Below are 15261 nucleotides of genomic sequence, written 5' to 3'. Positions count from 1 at the left end.
CTGTGAGGAGGAAGCGTAGCCCTAAACAGAAGCCCCGTGTACACCGCCAACCCGTTCACATCTCTAACCGTTTTTCCCCACTCGACGACACACTCGCCGAGGATCAAACTCTGGTTATTGGCGACTCTGTTTTGAGAAATGTGAAGTTAGTGACACCAGCAACCATAGTCAATTGTCTTCCGGGGGCCAGAGCAGGCGACATTGAAGGAAATTTGAAACTGCTGGCTAAGGCTAAGCGTAAATTTGGTAAGATTGTAATTCACGTCGGCAGTAATGACACCCGGTTACGCCAATCGGAGGTCACTAAAATTAACATTAAATCGGTGTGTAACTTTGCAAAAACAATGTCGGACTCTGTAGTTTTCTCTGGGCCCCTCCCCAATCACACCGGGAGTGACATGTTTAGCCGCATGTTCTCCTTGAATTGCTGGCTGTCTGAGTGGTGTCCAAAAATGAGGTGGGCTTCATAGATAATTGGCAAAGCTTCTGGGGAAAACCTGGTCTTGTTAGGAGAGACGGCATCCATCCCACTTTGGATGGAGCAGCTCTCATTTCTAGAAATCTGGCCAATTTTCTTAAATCCTCCAAACCGTGACTATCCAGGGTTGGGACCAGGAAGCAGAGTTGTAGTCTTACACACCTCTCTGCAGCTTCTCTCCCCCTGCCATCCCCTCATTACCCCATCCCCGTAGAGACGGTGCCTGCTCCCAGACCACCAATAACCAGCAAAAATCTATTTAAGCATAAAAATTCAAAAAGAAAAATAATATAGCACCTTCAACTGCACCACAGACTAAAACAGTTAAATGTGGTCTATTAAACATTAGGTCTCTCTCTTCTAAGTCCCTGTTGGTAAATGATATAATAATTGATCAACATATTGATTTATTCTGCCTAACAGAAACCTGGTTACAGCAGGATGAATATGTTAGTTTAAATGAGTCAACACCCCCGAGTCACACTAACTGTCAGAATGCTCGTAGCACGGGCCGGGGCGGAGGATTAGCAGCAATCTTCCATTCCACCTTATTAATTAATCAAAAACCCAGACAGAGCTTTAATTCATTTGAAAGCTTGTCTCTTAGTCTTGTCCATCCAAATTGGAAGTCCCAAAACCAGTTTTATTTGTTATTATCTATCGTCCACCTGGTCGTTACTGTGAGTTTCTCTGTGAATTTTCAGACCTTTTGTCTGACTTAGTGCTTATGTTGGGAAAGTGTAGGAACACGGACCCACAACAGGGGGCGCAAATGAACGGACAATGGAGTAAGTCAAATAACAATGCTTTACTGTTGTGAATGTGCACAACGAATACAACCAATCACAGAAATGGACAACAGTCAATTCACAAAAGTGTCGTGTGGGCAGGCTCGAAGATAGGAGACGCCTCTCCAAGGTAAGACCGGAACCACACGGCTTCCTCCGCCACAGGACCCCGGGAATACTGGAGCCGCCAAGTCCGAACTCCCAGGTGGCCACTGCCTGCCTCGCGTGTCGGACCTGGTACTGCTGGCGAGGAAACAAAGTACAGTCAGATGGGGGCGCGTTTGCACCCAGGACTCCGAACAGCAGGAAAGTTACCTCCACCTCTCGTTGGAACAGTAATCCAAAACTAGCTCAATCCAAAAAGATACACTCTGTTAGCGTCAATACGTTACCTCTCCGGTAAAAACAATATCTCGGCAATGAGGTGGAGATGCCGTCCTGCTGATATACCCCACTGATGATTGCCGTCAGCTGTCTCAGGTGATGGGTGACAGCTGTCACCGAGGCTGCTCCCGTGAGGCGGCGGCGCCCTCTGGTGCCTGGAGCCCGCACTCCAGGCAGTGCGCCCTCTGGTGGTGGTGGGCCAGCAGTACCTCCTCTTCAGCGGCCCACACAACAGCTTAGCTCAGATAAGATAATTATAGTGGGCGATTTTAACATCCACACAGATGCTGAGAATGACAGTCTCAACACTGCATTTAATCTATTATTAGACTCTATTGGCTTTGCTCAAAAAGTAAATGAGTCCACCCACCACTTTAATCATATCTTAGATCTTGTTCTGACTTATGGTATGGAAATAGAAGACTTAACAGTATTCCCTGAAAACTCCCTTCTGTCTGATCATTTCTTAATAACATTTACATTTACTCTGATGGACTACCCAGCAGTGAGGAATAAGTTTCATTACACTAGAAGTCTTTCAGAAAGCGCTGTAACTAGGTTTAAGGATATGATTCCTTCTTTATGTTCTCTAATGCCATATACCAACACAGTGCAGAGTAGCTACCTAAACTCTGTAAGGGAGATAGAGTATCTCGTCAATAGTTTTACATCCTCATTGAAGACAACTTTGGATGCTGTAGCTCCTCTAAAAAATAGAGCTTTAAATCAGAAGTGTCTGACTCCGTGGTATAACTCACAAACTCGTAGCTTAAAGCAGATAACCCGTAAGTTGGAGAGGAAATGGCGTCTCACTAATTTAGAAGATCTTCACTTAGCCTGGAAAAAAGAGTCTGTTGCTCTATAAAAAAAAGCCCTCCGTAAAGCTAGGACATCTTTCTACTCATCACTAATTGAAGAAAATAAGAACAACCCCAGGTTTCTTTTCAGCACTGTAGCCAGGCTGACAAAGAGTCAGAGCTCTATTGAGCTGAGTATTCCATTAACTTTAACTAGTAATGACTTCATGACTTTCTTTGCTAACAAAATTTTAACTATTAGAGAAAAAATTACTCATAACCATCCCAAAGACGTATCGTTATCTTTGGCTGCTTTCAGTGATGCCGGTATTTGGTTAGACTCTTTCTCTCCGATTGTTCTGTCTGAGTTATTTTCATTAGTTACTTCATCCAAACCATCAACATGTTTATTAGACCCCATTCCTACCAGGCTGCTCAAGGAAGCCCTACCATTATTTAATGCTTCAATCTTAAATATGATCAATCTATCTTTGTTAGTTGGCTATGTACCACAGGCTTTTAAGGTGGCAGTAATTAAACCATTACTTAAAAAGCCATCACTTGACCCAGCTATCTTAGCTAATTATAGGCCAATCTCCAACCTTCCTTTTCTCTCAAAAATTCTTGAAAGGGTAGTTGTAAAACAGCTAACTGATCATCTGCAGAGGAATGGTCTATTTGAAGAGTTTCAGTCAGGTTTTAGAATTCATCATAGTACAGAAACAGCATTAGTGAAGGTTACAAATGATCTTCTTATGGCCTCGGACAGTGGACTCATCTCTGTGCTTGTTCTGTTAGACCTCAGTGCTGCTTTTGATACTGTTGACCATAAAATTTTATTACAGAGATTAGAGCATGCCATAGGTATTAAAGGCACTGCGCTGCGGTGGTTTGAATCATATTTGTCTAATAGATTACAATTTGTTCATGTAAATGGGGAATCTTCTTCACAGACTAAGGTTAATTATGGAGTTCCACAAGGTTCTGTGCTAGGACCAATTTTATTCACTTTATACATGCTTCCCTTAGGCAGTATTATTAGACGGTATTGCTTAAATTTTCATTGTTACGCAGATGATACCCAGCTTTATCTATCCATGAAGCCAGAGGACACACACCAATTAGCTAAACTGCAGGATTGTCTTACAGACATAAAGACATGGATGACCTCTAATTTCCTGCTTTTAAACTCAGATAAAACTGAAGTTATTGTACTTGGCCCCACAAATCTTAGAAACATGGTGTCTAACCAGATCCTTACTCTGGATGGCATTACCCTGACCTCTAGTAATACTGTGAGAAATCTTGGAGTCATTTTTGATCAGGATATGTCATTCAAAGCGCATATTAAAGAAATATGTAGGACTGCTTTTTTGCATTTACGCAATATCTCTAAAATTAGAAAGGTCTTGTCTCAGAGTGATGCTGAAAAACTAATTCATGCATTTATTTCTTCTAGGCTGGACTATTGTAATTCATTATTATCAGGTTGTCCTAAAAGTTCCCTGAAAAGCCTTCAGTTAATTCAAAATGCTGGAGCTAGAGTACTAACGGGGACTGGAAGGAGAGAGTATATCTCACCCATATTGGCCTCTCTTCATTGGCTTCCTGTTAATTCTAGAATAGAATTTAAAATTCTTCTTCTTACTTATAAGGTTTTGAATAATCAGGTCCCATCTTATCTTAGGGACCTCGTAGTACCATATCACCCCAATAGAGCGCTTCGCTCTCAAGACTGCAGGCTTACTTGTAGTTCCTAGGGTTTGTAAGAGTAGAATGGGAGGCAGAGCCTTCAGCTTTCAGGCTCCTCTCCGTGGAACCAGCTCCCAATTCGGATCAGGGAGACAGACACCCTCTCTACTTTTAAGATTAGGCTTAAAACTTTCCTTTTTGCTAAAGCTTATAGTTAGGGCTGGATCAGGTGACCCTGAACCATCCCTTAGTTATGCTGCTATAGACTTAGACTGCTGGGGGGTTCCCATGATGCACTGAGTGTTTCTTTCTCTTTTGCTCTGTATGCACCACTCTGCATTTAATCATTAGTGATCGATCTCTGCTCCCCTCCACAGCATGTCTTTTTCCTGATTCTCTCCCCTCAGCCCCAACCAGTCCCAGCAGAAGACTGCCCCTCCCTGAGCCTGGTTCTGCTGGAGGTTTCTTCCTGTTAAAAGGGAGTTTTTCCTTCCCACTGTAGCCAAGTGCTTGCTCACAGGGGGTCGTTTTGACCGTTTGGGTTTTACGTAATTATTGTATGGCCTTGCCTTACAATATAAAGCGCCTTGGGGCAACTGTTTGTTGTGATTTGGCGCTATATAAATAAAATTGATTGATTGATGTTCTACAAGTTTGTAGTAACCAGCATCTTCTTTTACTCTGTGGTGTGCTGGGGAAGGTAGCACATCCAAGAAGGACACATCCAGGCTGGACAAACTGATCAGGTGGGCTGGCTCCATGGTTAGCATGAAGCTGAACTCTCTGGTGATGGTGGCAGAGAAGAGAACACTGGACAAACTGCTGGACATTATGGATGATGCCAGTCACCCTCTGCACACTATCATGAGCAACCAGAGGAGCCTCTTCAGCCACAGACTGCTCCTTCCCAAGTGCAGGACCAACAGACTGAAAAACTCCTTTGTCCCTCAGGCCATCAGACTGTAGAACTCCTCACTCAGGGGGAGGAGTAACAGGAAGACAGGGGACGGGAAGGAGAGGAACAGTAGTAGCTAGTAAACCAGTATTGATCCGTATGTCTGGTATTTATATTTGCAAACAGTTTTTCTTTTTTACTTTGACTTTTGATGCTCTGTGTGCTTCTTACCCTGTGTGCTGCTATACAATGCAGCTGGAACCTCAATTTTCCTGAGGGAGTCTTCCCAAGGGATCAATAAAATTTTATCTAATCTAATTTGTTTGTCTATCTTCCAGTTATAAATCAGAAACCAAGTACCAAAAATCAATGATAAATTGTACATAGCAGAGATAACCAATGTTCTGTGAAAATTATCTAAAAAAAGAACGAATTCAGTAACAAAGAAAAAGTTGGAAAAAAGAAAAACCTGACAACACCACAAAAAACTTCAAGTGCATGATCTAAATACATACTCCTGACATTTGATCACATCTAATTTAGTTTATGAAAAGCCACTTCTAACAGGACTTTAACTTTGAATTTTTTCTCCAAGGTAAAAATTTTGTGGAATTGGCAACTAGTGTTGGTGGAGGTTTGCTCTCTGTGAGCGCGGTGCTCTAGTTTGTTATTGAAATAATTGTGTTGAAGCCAGAACTTTACAGCAGACCCTCGTAATTGCACAATAATACTCATATTTAGTTTATCTAATTACTTTCGGCCTTTAACGTCTAAAAACAATCTGTCAACATCCAAATGCACATGCACCTGACTGTGCAAAAGAAATTACCATGTGAATGTTTCTGGAAACCACATGCACATATAGTATGTGTAGATGGAGATGCACAAATCATCTGTCAAGCGCACCTTTCCAAATGAAGGGGACCTGCATTGTGTTTAACACTGGTGCCTGGGAATGGCACTCGTCACTCCAAACTCAACCCTTAAATGCTTTAAGTGTATCTGCAGGGAACAGCTTCAGCTTGCTGACATTCATCATCCACCTTCCCAGAAGTGGGTGTTGTCACTACAGTGGGGAAACAGCTGAGTACTGACCCACAGCTGATGGCACATGCCTGCAGACTAATGCATCGTGGGATTACAGCGATTCATCTCAAACAGGTGTCTGAGTCACCTGCCTTCTAAAGCGTGTCACTGCCATGTATATGTGCCGCGGGGCAGAAGAAAGCAAACAAGGCCACGGGCCGGTTGATGCTGAAGTGCACGTGCACGTCAGGCAGCGGCTAAATTAAGTCTGATAAATATGAGGTTTCTCACTCGTCTCAACATAAATGAGCGAAAATTAATAACCACTCAAAAGTTGCACACAAGCCTGACTGCTTTCTCTCTCTCTCTCGTTTCTCTTTAGCAGCTACTCATCATCGATGTTGCCTCTCTTCTCCTCCATTCTTGTCCTCCCACTCTATTTCATCGTGCCCTCCTGTCTCATACTTTGAGCACCTCTCCTCTGTTTTCTCTCTCTCTCTCTGCGTCTACTCAGTTTCTGCCCTTTGCTATTTTCTTAATCCCACTCCTCTTACATCCTTCTTCTCTTCTTTTCCTCTCCATGCATCTCTTACTCTTTCCTTTCATCTCTTCAATCTGCTAGTCTCTCTCTCTCCCCTCATTCTCCCTCTTCTTCTTTTCCTCTCTCTTGATTCCAGCAGTACAGAATCACTGAACAGCAGCAGCAGCAGCAGCAGCAGCAACAGACTCACTCGGCACGGCGAGGACTTGCATATAAGTGAGGACCTCATTTTTTCCCCCTCTTCATTGTCTCTTGTCCTTTTTGCATCCCTTTCGTCTATTTTCTGCTGCGCTCATCCCCTTTGCTGCCTCTCAGCCACATGATTTCTTCTCCACAGTCTTTTCTTCTACTTTTTTCCATTTCAATCTTTTGTTTTTTGTGTTTTTGGAATGTGCCAGCGTGAGGTTACTGTGCATTCCAAATAGGTTTTCTGATCTCGCTCCAATCAGAGCATGCAGCCGTATGTTATTTATTTTATGTTATTTTATTTTTTTGCATTACATTGCAAATAAGTAGGTCAATCTTGCAGCATTAATATGTCAAACCTCTGGGCTCAAATGTGCTGCTGAATTGATGTTTCGTCTGGAATTACCTTTTAAATTCTCTGAATTTTTAAAGTATTTGTTCAGATAATTATTTTTAAACAGATTCTTTCATTGTCAGTCTTCACTGACTCCTCTGCTCTCATTCATTCATTGATTTTTTTTCTTAATTTGCTGTTTGATTTTGCTGTTTTCCCCCCTGTAATTTCCTCACTGACTGGGACAAAGACACTCGTCCTGTGTTGAGTATGCAGGAGGTGAAAAATGGGGATGGCAGCGGTTATTTAACCAGGATGGATTTTACAGACCTCTTAACACCTGTAATGGACTCCACACCAGCCACTTTAACACCCAGCTCTTCTCTGGAGAATGTCAGCCAAGCATCTTCTTCCTCATCGCGGTCTCCTCCTCTACCTCCTCACTCACAGTTGGCGTCGGTCTTCATCGTGCTGGTGGTCACGGTGATTATCCTGGGGACTGTGGTGGGGAACGTGCTGGTCGTGGTGGCGGTGTTTACCAGCCGTGCACTACGAGCACCCCAAAACCTCTTCCTGGTGTCTCTTGCGTCAGCAGACATACTTGTGGCGACTCTGGTCATCCCCTTCTCCTTGGCGAATGAGGTGAGGAAATAGATTTTCTGATCCCATGCACGATGTCAATCAATCAATCAATCAATCAATCAATTTTTTTTTATATAGCGCCAAATCACAACAAACAGTTGCCCCAAGGCGCTTTATATTGTAAGGCAAGGCCATACAATAATTATGTAAAACCCCAACGGTCAAAACGACCCCCTGTGAGCAAGCACTTGGCTACAGTGGGAAGGAAAAACTCCCTTTTAACAGGAAGAAACCTCCAGCAGAACCAGGCTCAGGGAGGGGCAGTCTTCTGCTGGGACTGGTTGGGGCTGAGGGAGAGAACCAGGAAAAAGACATGCTGTGGAGGGGTGCAGAGATCAATCACTAATGATTAAATGCAGAGTGGTGCATACAGAGCAAAAAGAGAAAAACACTCAGTGCATCATGGGAACCCCCCAGCAGTCTACGTCTATAGCAGCATAACTAAGGGATGGTTCAGGGTCACCCGATCCAGCCCTAACTATAAGCTTTAGCAAAAAGGAAAGTTTTAAGCCTAATCTTAAAAGTAGAGAGGGTGTCTGTCTCCCTGATCTGAATTGGGAGCTGGTTCCACAGGAGAGGAGCCTGAAAGCTGAAGGCTCTGCCTCCCATTCTACTCTTACAAACCCTAGGAACTACAAGTAAGCCTGCAGTAACAGTGTTGTTTCCCAGGAAATCCACAGTTGTGCATTTTTTGTCAACACTTACTATGTATGTAATGACTGGCAGCCTGAGCACACATTTGCACATTTCTAGAGAGAAAAACATGCATGTTTTTTTTTTTAAATCTTACTTAAAAAATAGTTTTTATGACTGAACTTGAAAGATAACTTGATGTAACCTTGATAGGGATTCAACCATTGCAGCACAGTATCACATCTTTTCATGTTATAGTCATGAATGTTTGACCGCAACACATATTACAGCATGAAAAAAGTGCACCAAAGCATGAAATAAGTGCAGCACAGCAAGACGGAAACATGTGCTACAGCATGAAAAAATACACAAACCGCAGCATGAAAAAAAAAAGAACACACAGAATGGTATGAAAAAAACAAAACAAAACAACAACACCCACCGCAAATCAGATGCAAAGCAGATGTAATAAAAACGCTTTATTCGTGGCCAATCTGTATGCAGTCACTACAACTTATTTTAGTTTGTGATGTGGACATGATGGGCACGCAAAATATCCATTTTACACACTGTCCCAGTCCGCTGCCAAGCCGCAAATCCCTGTCAGTTGCGGATATCAGCGGATGACGGCGAATATACAGCCCATAGATTGTGTATGTATTGAGTATGTATGAAGTATGTAAGGCGGATGTCATCCGCAGCCAAAATTTTGTGCAGCTCAAAAATCCTGGAAACGGAAAAACATGCCTCTGCGGATAATTGTGGACGTGTGCGGGTGTTGGCCAACTCATACAAGCATGTTTCACGCATATTGCGGATGTTAAGCAAATATGAACCAATTTTGTGCACAATTTTACTCACGAGTCCCCGACTGAGCGCCGCTACGTTGGGAAACTCTGACTGTTGTTTGTGCGTATGCACCAAACAGTATTTTGGAGTATTCGGCCTTCTTGGAATCCCTGAATGGAGTCCTGTATGGGGCTCCGGGGGGACTCCATTGTTCTGCTGGAGGACTTCAGCGCACATGTGGGCAATGACAGAGACACCTGAGGAGGTGTGACTGGGAGGAACAGCTTCCCTGATCTAAGCCTGAATGGTCGTTTGTCATTGGACTTCTGTGCTAGTCATGGCCTGTCCATAATTAACACCATGTTCGAACATAAGGATGCTCATAAGTGTACATGGTACCAGAGCACCCTAGGCCGAAGATTGATGATTGATTTTGTGATTGTATCATCTGATTTGAGGCCACATATTCTGGACGCTTGGGTGGAGAGAGGGGCAGAGCTGTCAACTGATCAGTATCTGGTGGTGAGTTGGTGGGAGGTGGGAGGTGCTGTGGGAGTATGGAGTGAGGGGGTCCCTTCTCAGGGCCATCCAATGTCTGTACTCGCAAAGTGAGAGCTGTGTTCGTGTGCTCTGCAGTAAGTCGGACTCATTTCCGGTGGAGGTTGGCCTCCGCCAGGGCTGCGCCTTGTCACCAATCCTGTTATATCCTGTGATATTCATGGACAGGATATCGAGGCATAGTCGAGGGGAGGAGGGTTTCCAGTTTGGTGGGCTCAGGGTCTCATCACTGCTTTTTGTAGATGATGTGGTCCTGTTGGCTTCATCGGCCGGTGACCTCCAATACTCACTGGATCGGTTTGCAGCAGAGTGTGAAGCGGCTGTGATGAGCACCTCTAAATCTGAGGCCATGGTTCTCAGCAGGAAACCGATGGATTGCCTACTCCGGGTAGGGAATACAGCCCTGCCCCAAGTGAAGGAGTTCAAGTACCTCGGGGTCTTGTTCACGAGTGAGAGGACGATTGAACATGAGATTGGCTGGAGAATCGGCGCAGCAGGGACGGTATTGCATTCACTCTACCATACTGTTGTGACGAAAAGGGAGCTGAACAAAAAAGGCGAAGCTCTCGATCTACTGGTCAATCTTCGTTCCTACTCTCACCTATGGGCATGAGTGTTGGGTCATGACCGAAAGAACTAGATCGTGGGTACAAGTGGCCAAAATGGGCTTCCTCAGGAGGGTGCCTGGTGTCTTCCTTAGAGATAGGGTGAGACGTTTGGTCATCTGTGGGCAGCTTGGAGTAGAGTCGCTGCTCCTTCGCATTGAAAGGAGCCAGCTGAGGTGGTTTGGGCATCTGGTAAGGATGCCTCCTGGGTGCCTCCCAAGGGAGGTGTTCCAGGCACGTCCATCTGGGAGGAGACCCCGGGGAAGACCCAGGACTAGGTGGAGAGATTATATCTCCACACTGGCCTGGGAATGCCTCGGGATCCCCCAGTCAGAGGTGGTCAAAGTGGCACAGGAAAGGGAAGTAGTCTGGTGTCCCCTGCTGAAGCTGTTACCCCCGTGACCCGAACCCGGAAAAATGGTTGAAGATGAGTGAGTGAGTGGGTCAAAACTGGAAATTATGTCACGAGGGTAATGACACAGCTGTGGTCTATGAGACTGAATGTATTCAGAAGGAGGAATCCAAGGGAGGGTGGCATCGAGTGCATAAATTTTCTCTGTCTCATGTCCCGCATCACATCAGTGTCATCATGAATTCCCATCAAAAATATTGTTTTATTTAGAACATCACAAAAACTGTAAATGTTTTGAAAATGACTTCACTTTTTTATGTCAGTCATACAGTAATTAAGTTCCTTAAATTTAAACTCTGCGATAGACTGGTGTCCTGTCCAGGGTGTACCCCACCTCTCACCCAATGACCATAGGGATAGGCTGCAGCCCTCCCTTGACCCCTTAATTAATGTGCAGTATGCTGATGAATTTTCCATAGGCATGCAAGCAGTGCACTGTTTGTTGTTGTATTTACTGATTTTTGATACAGAAATGTTTGCATAGCACCTGGACTCCAAGACAAATTTCCCCATGGGGACAATAAAGTGTATGGTATGGTATTGTATCGTATCGTACCGTATCATATCATAATTGGAATAAGCGGGTATAGAAAATGAATGAATGAATGCGTGAACTGTAGTCTTATGATAAGATTAAGGTTCACTAGTATCTAACTGACGTGTGACTGGTGAAGAAGAGGCAGAAACACAAAATTACATGAAAACAGATGAAAAGGTGATAACTTTCTCATGTGGAATCTCACTGAATTGGTCTTCCTGACGTGCATTTATGACGGCAGACTGTCTTTCTGAATGGCGTCTGGAGTGGCAGTGAAAATTGTGGCTACATATCTTGAGCAGTTAGCACACATACCACACAAGAGCCACTGACATGGCATGCAGCGTACACGCGAAACTCAAGTGGCACTAGCGCGGCCTTTGCAAGCACAGGGATTTGTGTGTGAATACCACATGCCACTCTCACAGATGTTGAGCGCCACTGGCATGGCTGAAATGGGATACATTTGCGCAGACAGTGTTCAGGATGGATGCAAACTATTACAGTGTTATGTGAAAGAGGCTATCAAAATTCCCTGACTTTAGGCAGAAAAAGCACTGTAAATAATAATGAGCATGAGACTTATTTTCACTGCAGTCCTCAGAAAAGTAAATAAAAAGAGAAAAACAGTAACACAGTTTGTGGCAGACAGTATGTGCCCAGCATGCGTGCATAGCTGGATTGTGCGTTAACATGTGGGCTATGCATAAAATGCAGTTCCATTAGATGGCCGGACAGGACATGTCCAGCCCACTTACGCAAGGGCACACCAGGTGTGCACTGACCAGGAGCATTAAACTTCCACTTCTGTCCTCAGAAAAATAAATAAATAAATGGAGGCAAACAGAATGAATCCAGTTCTGTGGCTCATCTGTGACTGAACAGGACACGTCCAGCACGCTCATGCGAGTGCACAATTTAAGGGTACCGGCTGGCTGCATGTGGCTGGAGGCTGCTGGACTTGTCCGGCCGCTTCCAGATCCACTGGTCTTCACCAATCATATAAAAGCAAAAGTGTGCATCAACTCCTCATATGCTGCCTCACATATTGCACAAGTTCTGAGTTGCAGAGACTTGTGGTGAGGGGTCAAAGCACTCAAGTGACAATTTGGAAAGAAAGTTTATCATGCATTTTTTATTTTTTTTTTGGTCTGTTCAAAAATCAAGCGACTGATGTGAGGGGGCGGTGAACGGCTTCAAATCTTGCGCCGAACTGTGCACATTTCCACTCAGATGCCGGCTGTCACAGCCCAGTGAGATGCTCCCTCTATGTCCTTTCTTTAACCTTTGCCACTTTTCTTTACATCATCATTATTGTACTCCTGTCTCCATTCATAGTTTCTGAGACTATCCCAATTCTTTTTCACCAACCGCTTTCTCATTTTCCTGAACATCTTTATTCCACCAACAAACTCCTTGTCTTCCTTCCACTGTTCAGATATCACATCACCCAGTACAAAAGATGGGGCTATTTGCGCACCTGGTACGATAGCAGAGAGCAGGCGATCACATTCGACCAGTCTGAAAGGTGTATAAGTGCCACACGAAAGTGGCGTAACCTAGCAACACACATGGGTTTGACTGTGCCGAGCTCCCCCCCCCCCACACACACCCAAATGGCATGCGGAGTGTGTCATCGTCATCCACTCTCCCAACACAAATCGCTTGTAGAGTGTGTCGTCATCATCCACCCCCTCAACACAATTGGCTTGTGGAGTGTGTCGTCCCCCCCTGCCCCCACCACAAATGGCTTGTGGAGTGTGCCACCACCACACCACCAACACACACACCATAAATCCAACATTGTCAGCTGTGGCTGAAGGTCCCAGAGTCCGATGCTGGACCAGCATAGTGCACTGTGTCCTGCATCTCAGCATGCAGTGTACATGTGTTTGTGGGGGCTCATGCCCTCATGAGGACTGGCCAGCGTCTGAGCGCCTGGCACGGTATGAGTGGCTTCACACCTGATTTCACTTCACACTACTTCACACGGCTGATTTCACATCCACCACGTAAATTGCAGTTTACATGACAGACAAACAGAGTGGAAATTAAATCAAACAAATAAGGGTGACGAAGGTGTGAGCTCAGTCTTGTGTGATCGCTTTGCTGTGGACACTAGCGCATGTCAGCTGACCGCCGACTGACAGCTGGATGTGACCATGCATGCAAGGTGTTACATTACAACACAGACAAAAATACACCATAACAAACACCATTTTGTCAGTTATTACAGCAAAAATTAAAGACTTCCTCTTCGTCTATATCGTCTAAATTGTCTACATTTATCTCCTTATTGATTTTAGACATTTTTCACTCCTATTATAGGACAGGGATGATAGTGCAGTGGTAAAGTTTCTGTCTGTTAATCAGAGCTTTTTAAATTGCAGGTTTGAATCCCGTGGGTGGGATGTGTTTTTTATTTTGTTTCTCCACAGCAGTGTGCGATGTGGTGCAACATGTCCCAGCTGTTTTTTCTCCTTTTTTTTCCCACAACAGCGGCGCAATGTGGTGCAACACATTCCAGCTGCTCACACTGTGTTTGTGCACGTGTATGCACAAAACCGTCGCCGGTGTGTCGTGCATGCCTGTGCGACCGTGCTTCACGACAGCAGGTGAAATGTTTCGTGGTTCCCCATTTTGTGTTTGGCTCGCAGATTTTCTTCTGGTTTCTGCATCTTTCATGTTATGTGTTAAAACCTGCACACACACGATGCAAGGGTTGACTTGCATCTTATATCTTCCATACAAAATTGAGTCTCAGAATGAACTAACTCCCCAGCAAATGGCAAGGAGACTTGAATTTGCTAGGTGGTTTTCCAGTAAAGTGGAGACAGAGGACTTGTTTCCTAGGAAACTTCATGTGGTGTAACAGATAAAGGGTTTAAAACATCAAAAAAGAAAGACTTAACTAAAACTGCATTGGGGAGAAAACATACATGCTTCGGCCACATGGTTATGCAGAAAATGTCTCATAACATTGACTGTTTTTTCTGTGCTGCCAAAATACTTTTGGGTACATTTTTTTGAGACACCCTATATATGCACAGCTCTGAAATGTGTGTACAGACACTATCTAGTAGCAGAAAAGGGAAACTGTAACTGTAAAGCATTTCTGTCATCACAACATCCTTCCTGACATTTTATTGTTTTTGTTTTTATTGGTTTGCGCGTCAGATTTCACTATGTGAGATTTTTATCTTAAAGACTCTCACCTTGATTGTTACTGCAGAGGAGAGTTGTACATGTCCTCATATACCAGAATAATGGTGGACTCTGAAAGTTCAGAAAAAAATGGCAGGTTGTTTCTAAGAGAGAAAGGAAAACAAATGATAACGTAAACATTGCAAATATCAGTGGGGCTTGGAATACCTTAGCTGAGGATGAGGACAGTGCCTTATCTCCTGTAGGGAGTTGTTACAAAGTGTTACCAGATTGGTCATTGTTGCCAGACTGGGGCATTTTTTCCCAATTGGAAATTTTCTAATTTTATTTATACCATGATGCCAGATTGGGCAGTTCTGAATTTTATTTTGCCTGTAAAAAATAGCATTGAAATGGTTTTGGAATGATTTAATGGGGTTTTATAAATAAATGTTAACACTAACTTGATTGATTGGTTTTTATGTCTGAAATAAAGCTTTCAAACAGAGAACAAATAACAAACATAGAAAGCAACAAATCACAAAAAAAGAATAAACAATAGAACGTCAACATAATGTGTCAGAAAGGGAGTAGGGAAGCATTGCTTATTCAATCCTAACCCTTGTCCTAAGTCCTTTTTCTTTAATCATCAGTTGAATTCAAAATACAGTTTTAAACAAATTTACAACTAGATTTATGTAAATACCTACTAACATCTCATGATTATACATATTTACATATGTGCATATTTACAGACCAAAAAGAAAACAAAAAATAAATAAATAAATGTAAGTAATAAATGGATATGTGGAACAACTG

The 15261-nt window shown here is 43.6% G+C and overlaps 1 protein-coding gene across 1 annotated transcript; it reads left to right on the top strand.

Annotated features, from left to right (window-relative positions):
• The first annotated feature begins 6702 nt into the window (after nt 1-6702).
• On the top strand, nt 6703-7785 carry LOC117503054 (alpha-2Db adrenergic receptor-like). Its single transcript, XM_034162219.1, has 2 exons — nt 6703-6817; nt 7372-7785. Exon 2 carries the CDS (start codon nt 7392-7394, stop codon nt 7773-7775), a length of 384 nt encoding a protein of 127 aa, XP_034018110.1. The 5' UTR covers nt 6703-6817; nt 7372-7391; the 3' UTR covers nt 7776-7785.
• Nucleotides 7786-15261: the final 7476 nt, after the last annotated feature.

This window comes from Thalassophryne amazonica, chromosome 2 (genome assembly GCF_902500255.1).
Source record: "Thalassophryne amazonica chromosome 2, fThaAma1.1, whole genome shotgun sequence".
Classification (NCBI taxonomy): domain Eukaryota; kingdom Metazoa; phylum Chordata; class Actinopteri; order Batrachoidiformes; family Batrachoididae; genus Thalassophryne; species Thalassophryne amazonica.
The sequence above is the reverse complement of the archived record's forward strand: the minus strand, read 5'-3'. Positions and strand labels throughout refer to the sequence as shown.

Bases quoted from the DNA above. Each gene is read 5' to 3' on its own strand.
- LOC117503054 (XM_034162219.1), top strand. From the start codon at position 7,392: ATGCAGGAGGTGAAAAATGGGGATGGCAGCGGTTATTTAACCAGGATG.